General features: G+C 34.9%; 2 protein-coding genes across 5 annotated transcripts; one reads left to right on the top strand and one right to left on the bottom strand.

The window, feature by feature from the left end:
- Positions 1 to 1,585: 1,585 nt before the first annotated feature.
- On the bottom strand, positions 1,586 to 6,584 carry LOC116177779. Of its 4 annotated transcripts, XM_031496887.1 has the most exons (15): positions 6,465 to 6,584; positions 6,353 to 6,403; positions 4,705 to 4,749; positions 4,594 to 4,644; positions 3,566 to 3,613; positions 3,458 to 3,508; positions 3,154 to 3,198; positions 3,031 to 3,081; positions 2,707 to 2,751; positions 2,563 to 2,637; positions 2,176 to 2,437; positions 2,083 to 2,123; positions 1,926 to 2,036; positions 1,821 to 1,871; positions 1,586 to 1,773 (listed from the first exon to the last, which is right to left on the bottom strand). In XM_031496887.1, exons 1-15 carry the CDS (start codon positions 6,556 to 6,558, stop codon positions 1,667 to 1,669), a joined length of 1,128 nt encoding a protein of 375 aa, XP_031352747.1. In that variant the 5' UTR covers positions 6,559 to 6,584; the 3' UTR covers positions 1,586 to 1,666. The 4 variants fall into 4 exon arrangements, with proteins under 4 accessions (XP_031352747.1, XP_031352748.1, XP_031352749.1 ...); XM_031496888.1 differs by lacking the exon at positions 3,154 to 3,198; XM_031496889.1 differs by lacking the exons at positions 3,566 to 3,613; positions 4,594 to 4,644.
- Positions 6,585 to 14,288: 7,704 nt separating this feature from the next.
- Positions 14,289 to 16,168, top strand: LOC116179636. Its single transcript, XM_031499440.1, has 5 exons — positions 14,289 to 14,534; positions 14,586 to 14,684; positions 14,742 to 14,859; positions 14,913 to 15,064; positions 15,776 to 16,168. The coding sequence occupies exons 1-5, from the start codon at positions 14,465 to 14,467 to the stop codon at positions 16,048 to 16,050; spliced, it is 714 nt and encodes a 237-aa protein (XP_031355300.1). The 5' UTR covers positions 14,289 to 14,464; the 3' UTR covers positions 16,051 to 16,168.
- The last annotated feature ends 478 nt before the right edge of the window (positions 16,169 to 16,646 follow it).

Genomic DNA, 16,646 nt, shown 5'->3' on the forward strand with positions numbered 1-16,646 from the left:
TACGCTATAGCATAGTATAATACAGCAATATTATGGCTATAGTGTTCCGAGTTCGTTTTTTCCCCGCTTTTTAGCGCATTTCCACAAAAATAAAAAAAAATGCGCTATTGTGGCCACTTTGTCCGTCCGTCCGTCCGTCCGCTAACTTTGCGACGCTACTAGTTTTTTATCTTAAGAGCTATTGTTCTACTTTTTTCGCTATTTGGTTCGTTATGGTGTCGAGTCTTGTACCAAGGAAGGAATTTTTCTGTACCGCTTACAAAAAAAGTTATTGTAAAAAAAACAAAAAACCGTTTTTTACATGTTCCATAATTTTACATTTTTGCCGTTTATTAACGATCCTAGAGATCGTTTATAATTTTGCATTGCTATCTGTCGCCTGCCGGTTGGTCTCTCCGTCTGTTCCTTTGTCTGTCTGTCCATCTATCTGTCCGTGTGAACGATAACTTTGTTTAGAAAAGTTCGATCGCTTTTACATCTCCGTTAGTTATGAACTGAATTGCATGAAATTCAATATGGGCATAGATTTAGCCATATAATACGCAATGCCAAGAGTTGAATCGAATCGATTCAAAATTCACAGTGCCCTTTTCGCATCTCGACCATTTATAAACCGAATTGCAAACTTTTTTACTTATAAAAATATTTGAATGAAATTTGATACATAGGCACTTGGAATAAAGGAAAATCAAACGCCAATTTCAAAATTTGGTTTTGCGCATGCGCAGTGCCAACTTTTTAATTTATGGAAGAATTTAAACGAAATTTGATACATAGGCACTTGGGATAAAGGAAAATCAAACGCCAATTTCAAAATTTGGTTTTGCGCATGCGCAGTGCCCACTTTTTTATTTATGGAAGAATTTAAACGAAATTTATCCATAGGCACTTGGGATAAAGGAAAATCAAACGCCAATTTCAAAATTTGGTTTTGCGCATGCGCAGTGCCAACTTTTTTTATTTATGGAAGAATTTAAATGAAATGTGATACATAGGCACTTGGAATAAAGGAAAATCTAGCGCCAGTTTCAAAATTTTACTTTGCGCATGCGCCGTGCCAACTTTTTTATCTATGGAACTATTTAAGTGAAATTTGATACTTAGGCGCTTGGAACAAAGGAAAATCTTAGTTTATTAGTTAGTTATAGTAAATTAGTTTTAAAATTTAAGCTTGCGCATGCGCAGTTCCAACTTTCTTATTTAGAAAAGCATTGAAATGAAATTCTTCTCATAAACTGAAATTGAAGTAGCACGTCAACAATGGATTGCCCATGTGCAATGCTATCTTTCATATTTGTGGCCGGATTTTACGATTTTAACAGAAGTTGCATCTTACAAATGGGAAATGAATGCAAGTGGAAATGCGCTTTATGTAAATCGTTTACGATTACTTTTTAACTTGTTATTAGTGCGGGAGCTTTCGACTTCGGGTAGATCCTAGGGTACATCACATTACTTTGATCGCAAATTTGGGTAATTTTTCAGATTTGAGAGTTATTCTCTGGGAACTTGGCGATGACTACCACCGAGTTAGTCGTCGGAAAGTAAGGGCACTTACATCTATAGTGCTTACCAAAGATATGTATAAAAATGAACGATTTTATTTGATAAACCTTATAGGACACTTTTTGTTCTAAATTACCAATTAGTATGAATTTGAATGAGATTAATGGCACTCCAGTAGGGGTGGACAAGTGCATGTGCAATTAGCAACGTTTGGAGGAAGCACGGTGCGCCGGCTGTATTTTCTGTCGTACATGTAGCAGCAGCGACCTAAAACAGAATGTTAATCTCCAACCTAACGTCAAATGCACTCATACCGCTCCTGGGATGCGCGACACAATTACTCTCCGGCAATAGACTAGGATCAGCTGAAAAAGCGAAAGTACAGCGATAACAGGTTATGGGCCTGCGCATCTACTCACCGGTAACAAGTTCTATTTTACAAGTTCTTGGGCTGTACTTGACTCCCAATTTAGTTTCTAATAAGAAAGGCATGTTCATGTTGATCACGTCTTTGCATAGTCGCGTTTTTGCTAAAATCCTACGTATTGAAAGGTGAAACTGATCAACGGAACTTACGTTTATCAACTGGCCTACAGTTTTCTTCAACGAAACGGGACCTGCAAGGGAAATCGTCATACCAAAGCATGGAAAAAAGCGTACTTTACTTACATTTTTAATTTCGAATCATATCTACAGACGTACGAGCAGGTTTGAATGTTATTTAGATTAGGATAAGAGCCAGAAAGTACATGTCCAAGACGATAGTAGATATTGTTGTACATGCATCTGCTAGTATCTTCCATATAGCGGTCTATTAACGATATGCAGGTATACTTAGTGGGGCAATGCGACTTCTTGCCCCTGCACAAGACGCGGCACCCTCCATAATCGTAAATTGTGCGCAAGTTTTTGCAATGTGTACAATTTTTATCTGTAAAGAAGGGTAAGTGAATCATTTCACTATATAAAGTAGTATCAAATCATTTTAAGTTTAATACCGCTATACCCAATGTGCAACCGCTAAGCTTGTAATAAATAGGGGAGACATGTGCTCACCTGGTGTATTTTCGTCGTCGTTTTGATGGCCGCCTTCTTCCGAAGAATTGTTTTCTTTTGAATCCCCTTTGTCACCTAATGTACAAATTAAAGGAATAAGGAATTAGCACTGGAAATGTCAAATAAATCATTAGGTATACAGACCAGGTTTCTTTTGATCATCTTTTTCCTTTGAACCCCCTTTGTCCCCTAATGTAATAAAAGATAAAGAAATTAGTTTTGTTTGCTATATAAGCAAATCGAATTGTGTTTAGTGGCAGTTTCAACATTGATGTCGAAATGATAAATCTGTAAATAAAATCCGCACCCGTGCGGAGTAAATGATAAATATTACACATCAATCTATCTATAAACCGTTTTATGTTAGTTCTTGTAAATACTAATAATTAATTTTATATAAATAAACGTTTAAATAAATCACGTAATTACGTTGCAAACAATTAAAAAGGCAAAGAGGGTTGTGCTCACCTTGGCCTTCTTCAGAAGAATTACCCTTCTCACTTGAATCCTGTTTGTCACCTAATATAAAGTATAAGAGAACAAGAAGTTAGTACATAAAATATTAAGATATAAAACGTTATAGGTACTGACCAGGTTTCTTTTTATCATCTTTTTCTTTCGAGTCACCTTTGTTTCCTATTGTAATGAAAAAATTTATTTAGATATTTGCAATAAAGCTTTCGTTTACTTATTTACTGACTTTTAGACAGTGTTGTAAGTGTTGTTCCAGGTTGATATTTGAGCTGTTATAAATTATTCTGTTAATTGACCGTCTTAGATTTAAGTTTATCGTCGATAGTGGTAGTCTCTTGTAAATATTAATAATAATTTTGAAGATATTTCAGTTTCAATACAAACACACTTACAGTAAAAGGGCAAAGGGGATTGTGCTCACCTTTGTCTTCTTCAGAAGAATTACCCTTCTCACTTGAATCCCGTTTATCGCCTATGTAAAAAAAACAGAAATTAGTACATGAACTACCAAATAAAACATTATACTAACCATCAGGTTTCTTTTGATCATCCTTCTCTTTCGAATCACCTTTGCCTCCTATTGTAATAACAAAAATTGTGTAGATATGGTATAGATATAAAAGAATCATTTACTTCTACTGACTTTATGATATAGTGGACAGAGTGTTGTAAGCGTGTAAGTGTAAGTTTGAAAGCCAAAACGAGTTCGTGTCATCGAAGGATACGAAATAACCATTAAGTATAGCCACGGTATCGTATGTCATATTTTAGTGCCAAAGTTTAAAGTGCTCTTTAAATTTGTTACGAGTGCCCATTTTAAGTAAATTAACAGTAGGTGGCTGGTTTGTGTAGAAAGAGAACTTCACGCCGACTTTATATTCTACTGAAAATACAGTGCGAATAAGTTACTTTCTTAACACGTCCGTGAATTCTTTCAGGTTATTGCACAATCGGATTACAGTGCTCGTATCCAAATAAATTGTTACCACGAAAGCGTTAGGGTCCAAGGTGCAAAACATTTCGTTGCGCTATATTTGGAGTGGTCAGTTACGTTAAAAAACACTTTATTAATCAAAATTGTGCAGCTAATACAAGGTGTCAATAAAATTATAAATAAAACGGCAACTGATAAAAATGTTAAAGACAACTAATTCGTGCTTTTGTTGGCAATCAAAGTCAGTTATAATTAAAATTGTATTGTAAAAAAGGCGTTCCACCATCCAATTTTCCAAATTAGTGCTACTCGTCCAATGGAGAAGATCAACTGTCAATGGGAGAATATTCCAACTCATCGATAAATGTAAGTAATTTGAACTTTCTGGATTGTGTAAAAGCACGAGTCGATTTGTTTGGCTTTTGGATAAGAAATCGTCACTTGAAATCATTTTAACATTCCTAATGGACCGTTTTACATTTAGTTTATCGTCGACAGTGCAGGTAGTCTCTTGTAAATATTAATAATCAATTTTATATAAATAAACATTTAAAGAAATCACGTATTCAATTTACGTTGCAATACAAACACACGTACAAGATGGCAAAAAGGGTTGTGCTCACCTTTGTTTTCTTCAGAAGAATTACCCTTCTCACTTGAATCCCGTTTATCGCCTATGTTAAGAAAAAAACAGAAATTAGTACGTGAACCATCAAATAAAACATTATACTAACCTGGTTTCTTTTTATCATCCTTTTCTTTTAAACCGCCTTTGCCTCCTGTTGTAATAACAAAAATTATGTAGATATGGTATAGATATAAAAAATCATTTACTTCTTACTGACTTTATGATATAGTGGACAGAGTGTTGTAAGTGCATTTAGTAGTACAATGTAACATGTGGTTGCTTTAGGTTTTGAAGATTTAAATTCTACAAGTTTCCGGGATAGAAAATGTTATATAGGTACCGCTTCATATGGAAAGGGCACAGAACTTATATTCCAGAAAACAAAACACGTTAAGATAAGAAACGAATGTTCAAGCTGATAAGAGTCAAAACGCTACAATGTGGCCGGTTTTAAAATCCGTCACTACGGAGCATGAGAGGCATAGCTACTCTCCGCTATACTATACCCATGCAGAAAAAACTCATCCGAAGTCGGGATCTCTGGGGCAACAAATGTGGTCAGAAAGCGAAATTTTTCACAAAGTAGTCCACGTGAATCTCCGTAACTCAAGTGCTACATTTTTTACATAGCGTAACGTTTCTATTAATTTGAAAGCCAAAACGAGTTCGTGTCATCGAAGGATACGAAAGAATCATTCGCCGCAGTATCGTATGTTATATTTTAGTGCCAAAGTTGAAAGTAATTACTGAATTACTAGAGAAACTGTGCCACCATTTTGAAGAGTTTATTGACGTGAGTGTCTTCTAAATTTATTACACAAGTAGCCATTATAAGTAAATTAACAATAAGTAGCTTGGTTTGTGTGGAAAGAAAACTTTATTGCGCAGCGAAAACCAATGGACGGCGGATTTGTTCTACTGAAAATAATGTGTGAATAATTTGGGGTCATTGCATAATCGAATTAAAGGGTTCACATCTAAATATATTGTTACCACGAAAGGGTTAGGGTCCAAGGTGCAAAACATTTCGTTGTGCTATATTTGGAGTGGCAAGTTACCTTAAAAAACGGTTTATTAATTAAAGTTGTGCACCTAATTTGTTTATCCAAGGTGTTAATAAAATTATACATATAACGGCAACTGATAAAAAGGTTAAAGACAATTAATTCGTGCTTTTGTTGGCTATCAAAGTCAATTATAAGGGTAATTTTGGACGTTTCTGTACTACGGAATATTGGTAATCATTCCAGTCAATAAACCAAATTGGAACTAATAAATTGGAACCAGACGCGCGGTTGTGCCTGTTTCAAATTCGTTAATCATTTTGTTAGATTCACTTTCAACGAGTAACCAAATATTTTTTACTAGCCGATACAAAAGGTCCGAATGTGTTGTAAAAAAGGCGTTCAACCATCCAATTTTCCAAATTGCTGCTACCTTTCCAAAGGAGAAAATCAACTGTCAATGGGAGAATATTCCAACTCATCGATAAATGTAGTAAATTGAATTTTTTGTATTGTCTAAGAACAGGAGTTGATTTTTTTGGGCTTTTGTATAAGAAATCGACACTTGAAGTCATTTTAACGTTCCTAATGGACCTTTTTAGATTTAGTTTATCGTCGATAGTACAGGTAGTCTCTTGTAAATATTGATGATCAATTTTATATAAATAAACATTTAAAGCAATCACGTATTCAATTGACGTTGCAATACAAATACACTAGCAATAAAAGGGCAAAAGGGATTGTGCTCACCTTTGTCTTCTTCAGAAGAATTACCCTTTTCACTTGAATCCCGTTTATCGCCTAATGTAAAAAAATTGAAATTAATACATTAACTACCTATCAATTAATACATTATACAAACCAGGTTTCTTTTTATCATCCTTTTCTTTCGAATCAGCTTTGCTTCCTGTAATAACAAAAACTGTGTAGATATGGTATAGATATAAAAAAATCATTTACTTCTACTGACTTTATGATATAGTGGACAGAGTGTTGTAAGTGTATTTAGTAGTAGAATTGTAACACGTGGTCGTTTTCGGGTTTGTAGATTTAAATTCCACAAGTTTGTCGGTATAAAAAATTTTGTACAGGTACCGCTTCATATGGAAGAACTATTCGAGAAAATAAAGCACGTTAACATAAGAAATGAGTGGTCAAGCAGATAAGAGTCAAAACATTATGGAGCATGAGAAAGGTTGGTACTCATCTAGAAAAATCGCAGTCAAAGTTGGGTTCTTTGGGGGGTCGTTCGTTTTCAGATCGACGAATGGACTATGACAAATGCGGTGAGAGAGCGGCATTCTTCACCAAGCAGTCGAGGTGAATCTATGTAATTCATTACATAGCGTAACGTTTGTTAATTTGAAAGCCACAACAAAAAGAATCATTATAGCCACGGTATCGTTATATTTTAGTGCCAAAGTGTTTTCAAAAATTTGCTACGAGTTCCCAATTTAAGTAAATTAACAGTAGGTGGCTAGTTGGTATAGAAAAGAACTTCATTGCGCAGCGAAAACCAATAAACGTCGGATTTATATTCTACTGAAAATACAGTGCGAATAAGTTACTTTCTTAACACGTACGTGAATAATTTCGGGTCATTGCACAATCGGATTAAAGTGCTCGCATCTCAATAAATTGTATTACCACGCAAGCGTTGGGGTCCGAGGTACAAAACATTTCGCTGTGCTATTTTTTGGAGTGGCAAGATACATTAAAAAGAGTTGTGCAGCTAATTGGTTTATACAAGGGGTTAATAACATTATAAATAAATCGACAACTGATAAAAAGGTTAAAGACAATTAATTCGTGCTTTTGTTGGTTGTCAAAGTCAGTTATAAGAAATCGGCACTTACAGTCATTTTAACGTTCATAATAGTCCAGGAGGCAGCGATATTTTTTGTGCACTCATTTCTACAAAGCTGATATTCTGCCATTTTATTGTTTTGATAGTGCAAGTAAACAAAACTGTAATCTACCGCATCGGCGGTGTTGCCTAAATTTGCAACAATGTTCTGAACATGTTAATAAATAATATGTACATGCCTCATTTCTACAAGAATGAAAGTTTGTACAGAAAGATTTTTTTTCTTTATCTAATGATATACGAATTAGTTCATTTTCAGTTGTATTTCTCATTATTAACGATCTTCGAGATTGTATATAATTTTGAATTGCTGTCTGTTCGTCTGTCCGTGTGCACTATAAATCATAACTGAATAACTTTGTATAGAAACGTTCGATCGCTTTGAAAATTGAAACAGCTGTTCTTAAGGATATAAGAAAGGTTGCTATTGTTTTTCAGCTACGTAGACTAACGGGGCAAAAAATTACAGTCCAAATACTGCTCAAACCTCCAGAAAAGGGCTTCTTTATAATTCTTGTTACAAAGAACATGTGAATGCACGGTTTTCTGTGTTAGTAAATGTCTCTTAAGCCCCAGGTAACTATGCAGATGAATATAAAAAAATGAGCATGCGCAACCCAACCCAATTTGCGCAATCTCAATTTTCTTTATTTGTTAAGATATTTAATTGAAATTTAATATGTAGGCACCTCGAGTTAAAGTAAAACTAACGCCGAATCAAAAAATGGTTTTGCGCATGCGCAATCTTGTTTTTTTGTTAAGATTTTTAAGCGAAATTTTGTATCTAGGCACCTCGAATAAAAGTAAAACTAACTCCGTTTCAAACAATTTGTTTTACAAGCTATTCCGATCTGGTGGAACAGAATCAACCCCTTAAGGCGCGTTGTAACAATGATGGATGCGTGAAGATCTTGAAGATCGTTCGGTATTCAGTTGTATCGGATTTTTTTATCAAAAATTCGTTATTCGTTATTCAATTCGAAATGAATATCAGTTTATGACAACTGTCAATAATTGTTTTTGTAAAATTTATTCACTGAGGAAATAGTATATTGAAAGACAAGTGTTACAATGCGACCTATTGTAATACGACTATTTTGTGGCACGAGTGGCGTAGCGAAGCGGAGCCACGAGTGTCCACAAGATAGGAGTATTATAATAAAGCATTGTAACACGTGTTTTTCATACTATTTTTTCTATTTCCGGGCTTTAATTTAATTAAAAAGTAATTATGAAAAACTACAGGAAACTTTAGAATTAATATGTCTTAAGTTGGCAACACCATTTACGTTGACAAATTTTAAGTTGGCAGCGTAGATAAACACAACACTGACATTTGGAAACTTTAAATTCCGTGAATGTGTAATTTTTTATTCGTAGATAAATTTATTTATGGTGGATGTGTAAACTGCTGATTTGGAATGTATTAAGTTCTTCGTGTACCAAAAATCAAAGAAAACACATAAATTTTACGTAATTTGATTTCACATCTAATGATTTGACGTTGACGTCTTGGCGAACTGCCAACTTAGAGATGAAAAGTTACCAAAAACAATGTTACAATGGAACTCATTGAAACACTGTTTTTGCCGAAAACAGTTGCACAAAATTCTCATATATAATACCATAAGTAGTCGAAGTATTGTCGAATATTTTTGAGGTGCTGTCACGAATGCTAGTTACTCGCGAGTGGTATTAAAAAGCGTAACTAGCATGAGTGGAGCAGCAGCTCAAAAATAATCTACAAATACTTCGACTACGTATGGTATTCGGAGGACTATTCAATGAATCAAAAGAAAAATTAAGCATAATAAATTACCCACGCGAATGTATTTCCATGACAACAATAAACGTCAAAATAAATTATGGAAATTGCTTTTCATTTTGCTATTGATTCTATTCGAACTTTTGTGCTCCAAGCTAATTCGTTATGAGTGATTAAATTAAAAGATGTGGTGATAAGACGGTTGTCGAAATTGATTAACAAACTAAGAAGAATGTTCCCGTTAATACGACAAAATTTCGCGTCATTTCACTGGTGGAAGTTTGACAAATGTCATTGAATAATCGCATTGAATTGTCGCTGAAATACCACACGTGAAATTATCGCTGAAATACCACACGTGCAATTATCACTATAATTCGTTCCCATTGGCGCAGCAATTTGAAATCGAGACGTTTCACTGGTTGAAATGTGACAAATGTTAGATGAATTGAATAGTCATTGTAACACCGAAATAGAAAAAAGTATTTATAATAAACGACGGCGGAAATAACTGTACGCGATATTTGTTTTCCATCCATTTTAGTGAGCGTCCGACTCCGTCTGTGTCAATTCTTTAGAAAATGTTCATGGCTTAACATGATTTTGGTATTTGGAGATATTGCCGAATTTTGGATAAAATAATGAAAACTAAAAACATTAGTTATTTTAAATTTCCTATCAAAAACAAACCTCGAATGGCAACATATGGAAAATAAATGGTGGACATTCTGTTATTGGCGGGCTAGACGATGAAGAATTAAAATATAAAATCGTTTGTGAAAATCACTTTAATTCATGGGATATTTACAAAAACGGCAATCGAAAGTTATTGAGAATCAATTAAATTCCTTTGCCTTACTCAAAACAAGGTAACCATGTTATTTTTTGTCGTTAAAATGACTGATACATTTTTTCAAGATTTAAATTACAAAGAAGATGGCCCTTCTACCTCATACTGCAATCAAACGTTCAAAGAAACGAGAAGTACCTATTCCACCCAATTCAAACATGTTTGCGAAAACTCCATATTCAACCACAAATTCTACTTTATGTACAGAAATTTTGAAAATACCATCACCACAAAAATTACGTAGAAATAATAGGTATTACATTGTTGAAAAGTTGAAAACTTTGAGCAAAAACCTAAATACGAAAAACGTTCAAATTCATAGACTGAAATCTATAGCATCTCGCTTCTCAACAGGTTAGTCAATTATAGGCTATCATCACAAAAACGTTGATTTTGTGGTCGCTTTTGCGGCCATAAAGTTTCACTTTATTGTACGCTTCTGTCAAACTTTACTTTATTGTACACATCTGTCAAACTGTACCTAGGTACTTATTTGAAACTGATGTGTGAGAAACAGTAATCTGTTTGATACAAAGCGTCTATCTGGTCTAGCCCCATTAAGGATTGGGTCATCTACGTGCGTTTTTTTCATTTTCGGACTTGTAGGAATGTTTCACATTATTTTGCATAATCACAATGTTCACATTTAAAATTATAGTTTGACGTTTCAATCTTTGCTGCTTGCAGAACTTTTTGAAGTGTAGAACCAAAACATGAGGAAGATGTTATTGCTTACATTATTATACGAAGAATCACCAGCAATTAACCGAGAACACAAGTAGCTACCTATACCTACCATCAAAGTAGGTAATCAGGTTTCCAATAATTGTACAACATGTTAACTATAAGGTCTTGGAAGCTACAGTTACGAAGGACCTATTGCATTTGACATTATTAAAATCTTGTGCAACGGAGGAAGTTGCGATTGTACTTTTACTCTCAAACGCCTGCTCTTATATCATACGTATATGACTTAGGGTCGCAACGCTTACAGCTTCCAAAATTTCATTTGGGGTATCTGAACTGTCGCTATCACCCATTTTGATACGCACACACGCAAAGATGCTAATTATAATTACATACGACAGGAAATGCTTTGTTTTTTTAATTGTCTAAGATAACTATGATTTTCAGAAAAAATATGTTTATGAGCAAATTTTTGAATTCTTTTTTGATGATCGCCAAAAGTGATTTGTTAGGCCTCATCTGAATGAAACAGCAGCTTCGGCCAAAAAAGATCACTTTTACGGCCTTGGTCCACAATAGTTATTTGTGTACCAAGGCCGTAAAAGTGATCTTTTTTGGCCGAAGCTGCTGTTTGTGGCCGAGGCGGTAGCCGAGGCCGCAATTCAGATGAGGGCTAACAAATCACTTTTGGCCAAGGTGCACACAACATTTTTTAGGCGATCATCAAAAAAGAATTCAAAAATTTGCTCATAAACATATTTTTTCTGAAAATCATATAGTTATCTTAGACAATTAAAAACAAAGCAATTTCTGTCATATGTAATAAATTATAATTAGCATCTTTGCGTGTGTTTTGTGCGTATCAAAATGGGTGATAGCGACAGTTCAGGATGAAATTTTGGAAGCTGCAAGCTTGCGAACCTAAGCCATATATGATATAAGAGCTGGCGTTTGAGAGTAAAAGTACAATCGCAACTTCCTCCATTGCACAAGATTTTAATAATGTCAAATGCAATAGGTCCTTCGTAACTGTGGCTTCCAAGACCTTATAGTTAACATGCTGTACAATTACTAGAAACCTGATTACCTACTTTGATGGCAGGTATAGGTAGCTACTTGTGTTCTCGTTTAATTGCTGGTGATTCTTCGCATAATAATGTAAGCAATAACATCTTCCTCATGTTTTGGTTCTACACTTCAAAAAGGTCTGCAAGCAGCAAAGATTGAAACGTCAAACTATAATTTTAAATGTGAACGTTGTGATTATGCAAAATAGTGTGAAACATTCCTACAAGTCCGAAAATGAAAAAAACGCACGTGGATGACCCAATCCTTGATGGGGCTAGACCAGATAGACGCTTTGTATTAAACAGATTACTGTTTCTCACACATCAGTTTCAAATAAGTAGGTACAGTTTGACAGATGTGTACAATAAAGTAAAGTTTGACAGAAGCGTACAATAAAGTTAAACTTTATGGCCGCAAAAGCGTCCACAAAATCAACGTTTTTGTGATGATAGCCTAAAAATAACTATTTTGCATAGTTATCAAATTACCGGGCTTTTTTTGTCAAAAAATCGTATATATACTCTGTAACTGGAACGCAATGATTTTAGGCAACCAGCATAACGTAGGTATTCTCATCCTTGTCTGGCACATTGTTTTGTATTGCATATGCAGGACCGATCACACGTATTTGGTTAAAAATACAGATAAGTACATAAACTGGGAGGTTGGGTTGAGGCCTTAGATTAGAAAGATAAAGATAAATGCTTGCCGATGCTTTTATAAGAGCCAATATCTATTTGTTAATGGAATATCTTAAAATATATACTTAATAATGTGGTAAACTGCGCCATTTCTCACTCACCTACTTGATTCTTGTAGTTACAAAAGTATAATGTTAACTAATGTCATTCATGGTGGCTCGACGCATTCCATTTGCTTATTAACGTAAAATAAAGTTATAAACATTGGTTGTGTTCATTTGTAACGTACCCTTTACATAATATATTAGCAAGGAGGTACCTAATATACTCGCTAATATATTACAATTGGCGTCGAGGTAAAAGTAAATCTAAAAAAGCACTTTTTTTCAGAATAAAATGAGTTTAAAGAATCATTAAGAGCAAAAATTCAATTTACTCGTAGTGGTCACCGCATTGCCATTAGATGGAAACGAATTAACACGAATGTCTTATACTGGTCTTATGGAACGTTTGTTTCTCGTACGCGACTGGAATTTGTCTAACAGCCCGATGGATCCTTTGTTTTCGGAACTACCTATACCTTGACACATCCAACGTAACTACCAAATACACAAGTTGTAGTGTTGGTGGTGCCATCGACAGCATAGAAGAATTCAGGACAAATACCCATTGGAACATCCACAGTTAGCGGCTTGAGTAGTGCAAATTTCGTTTATGAGTAGCGAAAGGTTTCTGGCGCATCTAACCACGGTAATTGGATCAGACGGTTAATTGCGCTACTTATATAACCGAGTTTTGTTCCAAAATGAAACGTACGCCGCGTTATATGAGGTCAGAAGGTCTCCCATATTTTCCGGAACTCATCTTTATAACTTGGCCCCAGAAAAACTCAAGACCTGCAAATCCTTCGGAATATTTCGTAGGGACATACAAAAGTTTTCCATAGTAACTGCTTCTACACCTAAAGCATATGTGGATGGATATGGATGTAGAAAATGCAAACCGTGATATTTTCTACTATAACTTTTGTGATATACCTGTGTGATATGTGTATGCTTTTATATTTTATCTTTACACTTTGACGCCTCCTAATGTACGGTCATTGTAGGTCGAAGGAATCGCTAATAAATAAAAAAATCAATCCTTAAAGGTATTTTTCGCCCCATTAGTGAGCAGTATCAATAATAATGTTAAGTGAAAAATTAAATAATAAAGAACTTCATATTCAAATTAGTACCTAAGTCAAAACGGCTTTATAGGTTTTGGCGGCGTTAACGCTTTTCTTCATATGATGCTCTCTAGCGAGTGGAATGCCCTATTGAATTAGTATTAAAGAGTGGGAAAGAAGAATTATCATTCATAAGGACAGTATAAATGAGTGTGAGGTACATTAGTAAAGAAATCTGAGCGGTGCAAATGCCGTCATGCCCAAAAATATTAAATGCGCGCGTCGAGGTTGAAAAATGTTATCAAAACGTACACATGAAATTGAATATTTTAATTTTTATTATAAAAATGATTGCACGTATATGCAACATAATTCATGACCATTCTTGCAAATCTCTTAATAACTTATTTTAGACAAAAATAAGCAAAATGTAAGACGTTGTATAAACCATCCCATAAGCCCACATGAGTGGAACAAGGTAAGGGATACCTACCTCTACCCATCTCTCTCTCACAAAAATTCGCCACGGCCCCTGGCAACGGCTGATTACGGGCGATGCCGTTTCAGTTACAGAGTATATAGTTCAATGTATATCGTATATCTGTGACATTACTCAATCAGAACGTTAATATTTTACCAAATATGCTTGATATGGTATCTATTATTAGACAAAAATACGATAAATATCACCGATAAATTACTTTTTAATGAGTTAGTATCTCATATCTCGTATACAAAGGTTCAACAGGGCAGCATATTATTCGGAGAAAATAAATACACAATCAATTACTTAGTGTCTAAATCTCGGTCTATATAATGACTGGAATTTATCTACTTTTCTTTGCGAATATTCTATTGGTGAATGCAGGGATAAATCCAAAAACGAGTAAGAAATCGGGTGAAGATCACCTAGGTATCTTATATGTCTGAATTTCAGGAGTGTACTTTAAGCAATGTATGGAAGAAGATGCGGTAGAAAATAACAACGCATGCTTACTATTGAATGCACAAAGAGTTGTCGCTCTTATACCAAGTGGTGAGTATAACAGGTAACAGTTATCTCCCAATATTGCTACTTAACTTACCCCATTAGACAAACCCATTGAAATAAAACAGTGGACGATTAAAGGAACCAAACTGCTAAGCTATGACCAGCATTACCAGAATATCAAGTTGTACAATCATCATCAAGCGAAAATTCTCAAGGCAGGGTAAGTAATGAATCATCACCATCTGCTCTGCAAATCTAAAGTTCTGGTTATAGATTAGAAGCAAATGAAATCTTGGAAACATGGAAGCTTGTACTAGAGTTTCATGTTCCGGAAGTTCTGTTTGTTAGCGACTATGAGTTTGAACCTGGTAGTAAATTACTTAATGTCGATATTGCCAGTAAAGGAAAAGTAACATATCACCACAGTAAGACATTTGTTATTTATCTTTTTATCTGAGACTGAAGGCCTCTTTATTGGGGTCGTCTTTTAGCCAAGCCAAGCTTGTATAGGTTATCTCTCTTTCATACCGGCAAGTTGGGAGTGACAGAAAATTAATGTAGTAAGCTATGTCGGATGACGTTTGGCGATTGTCACGTTAGTCATAAATCTAACTCCAAAATCAATTAAGTTTGACAGTTCAATGTCGCAACTCTCAATTAAACGTCGGAATAATCCTTTTTGTTATAAATATAGGGAGAGTAAGCCGACGTCGGACATTTAAACTGAATGCGCACCAACCAACAAGTCAAATATCAAAATTAGTCAAAATTATATATACCTATCACAGCTGATTCGTCCGCTTCTGTCGTCCGCTTCTGTCGTCCGCCATTTTGGAGCTTACTGACAATTACCTAACGCTAGCAAAACGTTGATTTTTGACGGTTATTAATGCACTGTACCCCTTAACCAGTTTTTTTGTGCACATTTTTAAGCTACTGTCAGTGGGATACAAAATGGCAGACGAGTTTGTTACCTTATAATCAAGTACTGTAAACTCGAACGACATTGACCAAACGTCCTTGGTGTTTGATATTTAAACGTTTTTAGATATAAAAAATATTTTAGGAGCATCCGGTCTCAGATAAAACTAAACAATTATTTACCCCATACCTAAATATGTTTGCCCGTTTTTTAGAGGATTACAACGGTACACTGACGCTTTCCGGTGGAGTTACTTTTGATCCCGATGCTAATTTTACCGCAACGGACAGTAAAGTTTCATTAACTATGGGTGGAATGTCGGCCCGCTTTGAAACTGGAGACTCGAAATTAGATGAGAGAATTAACACGGTTTATAATGCCAATTGGCCCGCTATCTTTGAGGATGCGACTGGTGAATATACGAAAGTGTATGCACATGTTTACAAAAATATAGCAAACGACCTCATTTTTGACAAGGAACCTTACTAGCCTAAGCACTTAAATCTGTTACTTTTGTTACTGTGAGGTAGTTACTTCGTTACTCGAAATACTTATGGAAACCATAGTATAGATATATAGTAAATACACCTGTAGTTACGTACCAATATTCTTTGTTTATATATCTACCTTACTACCTACCTACAACTCTCCCATGAAAAATACCCACCTACTATAATCACTAAAATGAGTAAGTTCGCATATCGGATTAGCACGCGCTTATATTATACCTAACACATCTTTGCCGTTCTAACTTATGGCATTAAGGTTAGAGAGCAAGCGCGTAACTTTTTTCTATTTCGGTGTCACAATGATGATTTTGTACAACTGTTTTCGGCTGAAAACAGTTGTACAAAGACAGTGATTATAGTCGTTTTTTTTTGGTAACTCATTTCTTAAGTTGGCAGTTACTAGTTAGTACAAGTAGGTACTTCGTTGGGTACTTCCATGTTTGAACTTCAAAATGTCAGCCTTACTACGCTGCCAATCTAAAACTTAACGGCATAAAAAGTGTTCCCAACATAAAACATGTTAGTTTTAACGTTCCCTATAGTTTCTGATAATGATTTTTTCAATTAAATTAAAGC

The sequence above is a fragment of the Photinus pyralis genome, unplaced genomic scaffold, assembly GCF_008802855.1.
Source record: "Photinus pyralis isolate 1611_PpyrPB1 unplaced genomic scaffold, Ppyr1.3 Ppyr1.4_LG8, whole genome shotgun sequence".
NCBI classification, from domain to species: Eukaryota; Metazoa; Arthropoda; class Insecta; order Coleoptera; family Lampyridae; genus Photinus; species Photinus pyralis.

Bases quoted from the DNA above. Each gene is read 5' to 3' on its own strand.
- LOC116177779 (XM_031496887.1), bottom strand. From the start codon at position 6,558: ATGATTTTTTTATATCTATACCATATCTACACAGTTTTTGTTATTACA. The intron at 2,638-2,706 runs GTCTGTATACCT...TTTGTACATTAG, and splicing joins AGATGATCAAAAGAAACCTG to GTGACAAAGGGGATTCAAAA. The intron at 2,438-2,562 runs GTGAGCACATGT...CCTTCTTTACAG, and splicing joins CGACGACGAAAATACACCAG to ATAAAAATTGTACACATTGC.
- LOC116179636 (XM_031499440.1), top strand. From the start codon at position 14,465: ATGACTGGAATTTATCTACTTTTCTTTGCGAATATTCTATTGGTGAAT. The intron at 14,685-14,741 runs GTGAGTATAACA...TTACCCCATTAG, and splicing joins TGTCGCTCTTATACCAAGTG to ACAAACCCATTGAAATAAAA. The intron at 14,860-14,912 runs GTAAGTAATGAA...TTCTGGTTATAG, and splicing joins GCGAAAATTCTCAAGGCAGG to ATTAGAAGCAAATGAAATCT.